We start from the raw sequence: 8311 nt of genomic DNA, 5'->3' as shown, positions 1-8311 counted from the left end.
GCAGCTTTGATACTTTGCCCTAGACCTTCCGCCATTAAAACAAAGAGGAAAGGGGAAGAGGGTCTCCCTACCTAATTCCCCGGGAAGGCTGAAAAGGTGAGGAGGGAATTCCATTGATCAGGGTAGAGAAGAAATAGGAAGAGATAAGACTCATGAACCAGCGAGTCCAAGTTAAGGAGAAACCAAACTTAAATTGTCAAAGGCTTTTGAGAAGTCTATTTTGAGAAGCATACCTGATTTCTTTGTGGTCTTTAGGGAATGGATGATTTCATGAGTGAGGATTATTCCATCCGTGATTTGCCTGCCCTCTACATATCTTGACTGCTCTGGCGATACGAGAAATGGTAATAGCGGCTTGAGTCTTGTGGCTACAATTTTTGAAACAATCTTGTAGATGACGTTGCACAGGGCGATGGGCCGAAATTTGTCAGGGGTGTTAGATTGAGCCTCTTTGGGGATTAGTGCTATGAATGTGGCATTCATGGCTGGCAGCATCCATCTCAAAGTTCGTGATTCCTCCACAACCTGCCAGACTTCCATTTTGATTAACTCCCAAAAGTTATGGAAGAAGTTGGAAGTGAACCCATCTGGGCCCGGTGCCTTTCCTTCTTTCAACTGCTGGACCGCATTTTCCACTTCCTGTAAGTCGATCGGCTTGAGAAGAAGTTGATTGTGCTCCCCTGTGATTACTTTGGGTATATTCCTTGTGATTTTTTCTATTGCTTGCGTTCTGTCATTCTGTGGTTCTTGATGGGCTTGCTTGAAGTAATTGAGAAGTTCGAGTTCAATTTCTTCATGTTTTTCCACTCTTGTCCCCTGCCCATTTTGTATGTGGGTGATGTTATTGTTCATTCTGCGCTGAATAGTAGTTTTGTGGAAAAATCTTGTGTTTTTTCCCCTTCCTTTAACCACCTGATGCGAGATTTTTGCCTCCAAAGTATTTCTTCCTGTTTGGCCCTTTCTATGATCTTTGCTTCAAGAGATTTTTCTTGTTCTGTGTAGTCCTCTATTCTACCCTCTGTGATAATTCGTTGCTGCAGCCTCTTCATGTCTTGGTCGAGAGCTAATTGAGCCTGGAAGATGTTGCCAAACGTGGAATGGTTCCATTGTTTTATTTTTCCTTTGAGGTGTTTAAGCTTCTGTTGAAATTGGAGCATCTTTGTACCCTTTGGAGGATTATAGTTGGTCCATTCCGATTTGACTAGATTTGCAAATTCTGGATGTGTCATCCAAAAATCCTCGAAGCGAAAAGGCTTGCGAGTTGTGTTGCCTGGTCGAGACCATTGAAGAGAAATTGGCCAATGGTCAGAGCCTGAATATGGCAGAATTGAAGTTGAAAGGTCGCCTCCTAAGTGGATTGCGTTGTCAGAGATTAAGAATCTGTCCAGGCGAGATGCAATTTGTTGGGAGCCTGTTCTTTTGTTATTCCAGGTGTAAAGACCATTGTTGAAGGGCATATCAATAAGCCAATTGCCTTGAATGTATTCTTTTAGATTGTTGCTTTCCTTATCTAGATTGTTCCTTCCGCCGCGCTTCTCTTCCAGCTTGGTTATCATATTGAAATCACCCCCATTTATCTAGAGTGGATGAGACCTATCTGCATTTATTGAGGACAGGGTATTCAAGAGTTCTACCTTATGCATAGCCTCCTGGGGAAAATATACATTAGTTAAGAGTCCATGTATATTGGTTCCTGTTATATGGAATGTCGCTTGAAGAAAATTCTTGTTGGCATGTATGTTATTGAGCTCAATGCTACGGGCATCCCATATAATTGCTAAGCCTCCTGAGGCGCCTGAGGCATCTACTACTGCTACTTGACTACCAGGCCAAGCTTTTGCTGCTATTCTATCAAGAGAGATGGAATTGCATTTGGTTTCCTACAAAAAGAGAATTTGGGGCTTTTCTTGCATTATCATATTTTTGATCAGTCGACCTTTCCCGGGGCTATTTAGCCCTCTTATGTTCCATGAGATGAGCTTCATGATGGAAGGTTGGAGAGAGAGTTGTAATACTTCGTGAGCTTGGAGTACCTTCCTGACTCCAAAAGCATTGCCCTGATGCGTATGGTGCACTGGAGATCTATTTTTCTTCCTCGTTTCTTGAAATCTTTGCTAATGTTCTTCCCGTCCCAGAGACTTCCTGTTTGAATACCGAGTGATTTTTTCCTTTGAGCTTTGGATAGAATTGCTTCCAGATTCTCCAGCTGCCTCTCTGGAATTTCGTCATAAGTCTTTGTGTTGCATGCCTACTCCAAGCCAGGGATATCCAAATCCCCTATGTCTATGCTCTCTGATTCTTCTTCCATATGTTGTATATCACTTATCCCTTCTGTTGTTTCTGGTGCCTTTGTAGGGTCGGTTTTCAAGTTGTCTACCTCCATTATTTAGCAGAACCAAGTGGGGATTGTGCTTTTAGCTGTAGTGGTAGGATATGAGATTAATGGTTTCTTTTGGCTTCCTTTGGGATCGGATTGAGGCGAATGACTGTGTGTCACAGGATCTTTCTTAGAGGAGGTGTGGATCTCAGAGATGTGATTATCCTGCCGGGCTAGTACTTCAAAAGTATTGCTCGTGGAGGGCTTGGAGGTGTTAGCTTGATATTTCTTAGGGTTTGAAGCAGGTATTTTATGGTTTCTTCTGCGATTGACAACTTTTGTGAAGCCGCTCAGATCCGACTCATCTGAGGTAGAGATATTCAAGGGTTTTTGTGTTAAAGGAAAATCCCGAAACAGGTGACCCAATGCATGGCATCTCCTACACTAGAACAGTACATGTTCATAATCAATTAACTGGATCCATTCAATATCTTCGTGAAAGATACTTACTGCATCCGGGAGAGCCTTATCGAGGTGCATATAAACGCAGATTCTGGCGTAGGAAGTATATCAGCATAGCTTTGTCTCCTCTGTTGTTTTGACAAATTCACCTAGACTATTTCCTATGACTTGGAAAATCTCCTCGTCCCAATATTCCATGGGAAGAGAATAAAGGGGAATCCAAACTGGCACCCAGTTGAGATCCTCTTTTTCTGGATTGAAGCGCTCCACCCATCCTCTCAAAAAAAGACCAGCTGCATTAAAGAAGTAAGGCCCTCCATCTAGAACCCTATTTCTATCCTCTAAGCAATTGAATATGGTTGTGAAGAACCCTTTAGGTCCGAGTTGCAGTGTTATGTGTCCTTTCGGCTTCCATTTGGCCGTTATCCAGCCGCGCAACACTTTTTTTGGTAACCAACAAAATTGTTGGGCCTCAAATATGCCCATGTTTTCATCATTTAGTACCACCATTCATAATCTATATTCATGTACTATTACACTCATTTCACACCATAATTCCATCACTTATCGCCAATTCACGTCTTACGCATCATGGTTGATTATCATTAATTTTCTTATATTTTCTATGAGTTAAGATGATTTTGTCATGATTAAAAATGATGGTTTTGCTAAGTTCAATTGTCACAGGGTTCCATCACCGAAATTCTTCACAATTAGTTGAACTAGTTGGTACAAGTAGAGTACGGGAATATCCAATTTGGGGTTTCGACATTTTGGTACGCTTATGGGGAAACCGAGGGAGGTTATTGTCCAAAATAATGTTTTAGTACATGTCCCTGTGTTTGATTGCAACCAGGTCGCACATGTGGGTCCCTAGGAGCTAATTACCAAATCTGCTCAAAATGTGCACAATTTCCAAACTGCCAAGTTTGACCTCGATTTCTGTGCAGCTGGAGGTGAACCTGGAAAATAAGAGCAAATGGATTTGTTAACCATATAACTAATTATCTATATCCAAAACGTTTCTTCAAATTCAAAATTTTATAAAAGTTATAAGCGGGTCTTGGAGGTAGTTTTATAAAAAATCACTATTTTTCCAGAGTTCTAGAATCTTGCAAAAAGAGCCAGACAACCAACTTTGGGCACGATTTCCGAGGAGATGGATTTGAATGAGACAAATCCAAGAGAGGTTTTTGTTGAAAATATAACAATTTAGGTTCCCTCCAAACAATTTTCCAAAATTCGCCATGGTTAGGAAATATACAAATATCTTTGGGGTCAATTCGTTAAAATTGTTCAATTTTCCATAATTGAGGAAAATGACTAATTCGCCTTGTAAATCTTATAAATGGCTCAACCATGGTTTGTATTGTAAGCTTTTGAAGTTTTTAAAAGGAAGAGAAGTAAGGAAGGAATAAAGGATGGATTGAAGATCTTTTGTAATAATAATTGCATCTTAATTGAATTTTGCTTCATCTCTAAATCCTTTGTAAGTATTATGACTGTGTTGTGAATTTTATTTCCATTGAGTTAGTCTAACTTTCTTGAGGAGTGGAAAGGGCCCACCACCACCTGGAAGCAATTTTTGTAGTTCATTCCAATCACAGGGATTAAATTTGCAAAGTGATTTTCATTAACGAATGTTTTCATGAGTTCAATCTGAATCTTATAGTTCAACATTTCGATTTCGATTAGAGTAATTTTGTTTTCCATTAGATGCAATCTGAATCTTATAGTTCAGCATTTTTATTTCGATTTGAATGATTTTTTTTTTCCATTAGATGCAATCTGAATCTTATAGTTAAAGTATTTTGATTTCAATTATGAGTAGTCTAGGTTTGAATTGGCATTGCAATTGAAGTAATTTAGTCTTGAAATGGTCATTGCAGTAATTTAGTCTTTTGACGATTAAGTAAATTAGTAGATCTTTGTGTGATCCCGGAAATTAGATTAGTCTCAGTATTGTTTGGATTGTTTATTTCCTTAGCTTAAATCGTTTGGATTATAATTAGTTTTGTTTGAATTGAAATTAGCATAATCTTGATGCCTTTTTGAGTTAGTCTCAATTGATTTAAGATTCTTGCATTTAGATTAAATAGATCTTAGCGTTTGATCTAATATTTCCATTACTTAGATTAAGATTGAAATCATTTGAATGATAATTTGTATTGCTTGTTTTATGATTAATTAGAGTTAGTTTTGTTTGCACATTAATTAGAATTTCTTATTTGTATTGTTTGAGCATGTTTTCCTTAATTGATTAGTTTCAATTAGAAATAGCAAATATGTACTTAAACAGTAAATTGATTTCATTTCTAGTTTAGATTAGATGCTCTGATCCTGCGTTACTTGCGCTTGTGCCTCGAAGCTTACGAGTCCTGGATTGATAATTTAATGTTGGAAATATAACACATATAATTTCCCCAACATTTTTGGCGTCATTGCCGGGGAGGTGCTAAAGGGATTAGAGCTTAGTTTCTTTCACAAGTTTTTTGTGTGATCTTAGTTGCAGGGAAATCAGAGGGTGGAGAGTGTACGGTAAGACGTGAGTGAAGAGCCATGCATCCACTATTGTGGGGTTGCTCCAAAGTTTGGTTGTCCAAATAAGCAAGTTTGGTGAGTTTTATTGCAATTAGCGGTTTTTAATTCATTTAGGTTAAAATTTCAAAGCTCTTTAAAGATAAAACATTTTTGGGGTGTTGTAAGAACCCCTTTGCACTAATCCATGTTGCGAGATAGGGATCATAAAACAGGAGGATAAATTCAAAGAATGATTAAGAGCTTGAAGAATGTCCCTCGAAGTACTTTCTCAAATCCTAGCAGTAGCTGGGATTTCTGCCTCTCAGGAAGAGTTCATCTTCACCACATTCAAGAAATTATCTGTCTCTCCACAACCAGAAGAGGATTTGGAAATCTCCCTTGATTCCTTTTTCCTATCTACCAAGGAGATTGAGAAATCATGTACCAAATCTTATGTGGAGCATCTAGTTGAACTTGAGATCGAAGAGATTTCACCATGCCCAACAACAAGCTTTGTATGCATTTTGGAGACCAATTGTCCAAGTTTGATTGGTATGACCGAGGAGGACTTTCAAAGTGGTCCAAATGAAGAAATGGGATAATACCACCAAGATTACATCGAGCATTGGTTCCAGATCACAATCCAGTCAAAGTACCACTCTCATCTTCAAATACTCTTTGTATCACGTCTTTCAAAGTTGTTGATTTCTCATGCTCTTGTACATTCTAACTCTTATATGTTAAATATGAGCATGAATATATCCTTGTACTTGATCTGCACATGGCTTCATTGGAAGTTCTCTTTCACTTGAAGGAGGACGTCTTTTCTTCAGTATAGTAGGAAAGTTAGTATTGTAATAAATAAATGAAAATAGTAAAGAGAAAAATAAGTCCTTTTGTGAAAACCAGCTTGTCAGACGCAACTCAACAAGGACTTTACTTGAAAACCAGGTAACTGGTGGGCAAAGTTCCCAATAAATCTTGTAAATTTGTATTAGTTCTTCAAATCATGTATCTTTCAAGTCATTATGTTTGTACTCGAGTTGGTTGATGTGGGATCCCTTAAGGCCCACCTGCCAACAAGCCTTGCCCATCGACATCAACAAAGTATTTGGGATCAACGTTAGGGTTAGATAAGGTACATGGGAGCCTACATGCCTTAATGGTAGCTATCCTTGTCATCTACTAAGGAAATTCATTAACGTTTCTTGGTGGATGAGTTTTGCAGTCCATTCGACTTCGAAAAATCTATTCATGGCTAGTAGAATGTACCTAGTGCCTTGATTCCCATTGACATCAAAAGTGGGATATCTTGCATTGGTTAATGACTTCCTCCATGGTCAGTAATCCAATGATTCTTGCTTATGTTTGAAATCGACACCATTTATTCACATACACAAGATTTCACATGGGTGTGTAGCGGTTAAAGACTATACGGTTTTGTGATCTCAACACAGATTTGCAGTAGTTTGGTTCTTTGTATCAGCATTTCCATTGTCATTTGCAGCAACAGTCACCTTTCCTCAGTTTTTGGGGATATACAACTCCTCAGGAATGGGGGAGAAGGGGATATTCAGTTCATCCTTTTGCTCTTTAGTTCAGCCTTCTGCCTTCTTCAATAGGTCAGATCAGCAGTCACATCAACTCCAACCATTCCATCCTCTACTTCAGCCTGCAGCTATCATCACGGTAAAGGTAAAACTTGAGGTAAATTTGGCTTAAGATTCTTTAATTCATTAGAGATTTAAGAAAGCTTTGATGATTAACCACCACATATTCCATATATTTTGTTTTCCATATACCCTCCATTTGCAAACTCCTCATTCATAATAGAATGCATGCTACTCTAATAAGGTCATAATCATGAATATTGGTTCATGTAAAAAAAGCAGTAACTATAGTACCTTCCCCTCCTACATTCACATATATTGTCAGTTGAATGTATCCAATAGAGGATGAAGTCATTGCTGCCTTTCATAAAGGAACCATCCATAAGCATTGGCCTCACAAAAATCGAGTATGCAAGCACCTATTTTACCATCTCCATCACCACTTCATCTCATCCACCATTTCCATTGCCACTTATCATCTCATTTATCATTTCCTCCTACCACATCTATTGTTTATCCTCAATTTGTATTGCTCTCAAAATCAAATATATGGCAGTCAAATAAGAATGGTGTTGCTCCACAAGAACCAACACCCTCAAATCTTCACGCAGTGTTGCTCCACAAGAACCAACCCTGCCCAAAGCCACGATGCCATAAAATCTATAAATGAGCAAAGTACTTGTTTGCATGAGGACATGAAAATCCTCAGGCATGGGGGGAATGTTGGGCCTCAAATATGCCCATGTTTTCATCATTCAATACCACCATTCATAACCTATATTCATGTACTATTACACTCATTTCACACCATAATTCCATCACTTATCGCCAATTCATGTCTTACGCCTCATGGTTGATTATCATTAGTTTTCTTATATTTTCTATGATTAAAGATGATTTTGTCATGATTTAATAATGATGGTTTTTCTAAGTTCATTTGTCACAGGGTTCCATCACCAAAATTCTTCACAAGTCAGTTGAACTAGTTGGTACAAGTAGAGTACGGGAATATCCAATTTGGGGTTTCGACATTTTGGCACACTTCTGGGGAAAAACGAGGGAGTTTATTGTCCAAAATAATGTTTTAATACATTTCCATGTGTTGGATTGCAACCAGGTCACACATGTGGGTCCCTAGGAGCTAATTAACAAATCTGCTCAAAATGTGCACAATTTCCAAACTACCAAGTTTGACCTCGATTTCCGTGCAGCTGGAGGTGAATATGGAAAATCTGAGAAAATGGGTTTGTTAACCATATAACCAATTATCTATATCCAAAACCATCTCTAGATTCGAATTTTTATAAAAGTTATAAGCGAGTCTTGGAGGAAATTTTTTTATAAAAAATGATTGTTTTTCCAGAGTTCTAGAATCTTGCAAAAAGAGCCAGACAGCCAACTT

The 8311-nt window shown here is 38.4% G+C and overlaps 1 protein-coding gene across 1 annotated transcript; it reads right to left on the bottom strand.

Moving 5' to 3' along the window:
- Nucleotides 1–848: 848 nt before the first annotated feature.
- LOC149190860 (uncharacterized) lies at nt 849–1556 on the bottom strand. Its single transcript, XM_089410608.1, has one exon. The coding sequence runs from the start codon at nt 1554–1556 to the stop codon at nt 849–851; it is 708 nt and encodes a 235-aa protein (XP_089266734.1).
- Nucleotides 1557–8311: the final 6755 nt, after the last annotated feature.

Source organism: Pinus tabuliformis, chromosome 3_1 (genome assembly GCF_031772625.1).
Source record: "Pinus tabuliformis cultivar Carrire ecotype Pingquan chromosome 3_1, CPIR1, whole genome shotgun sequence".
NCBI classification, from domain to species: Eukaryota; Viridiplantae; Streptophyta; class Pinopsida; order Pinales; family Pinaceae; genus Pinus; species Pinus tabuliformis.
The sequence above is the reverse complement of the archived record's forward strand: the minus strand, read 5'-3'. Positions and strand labels throughout refer to the sequence as shown.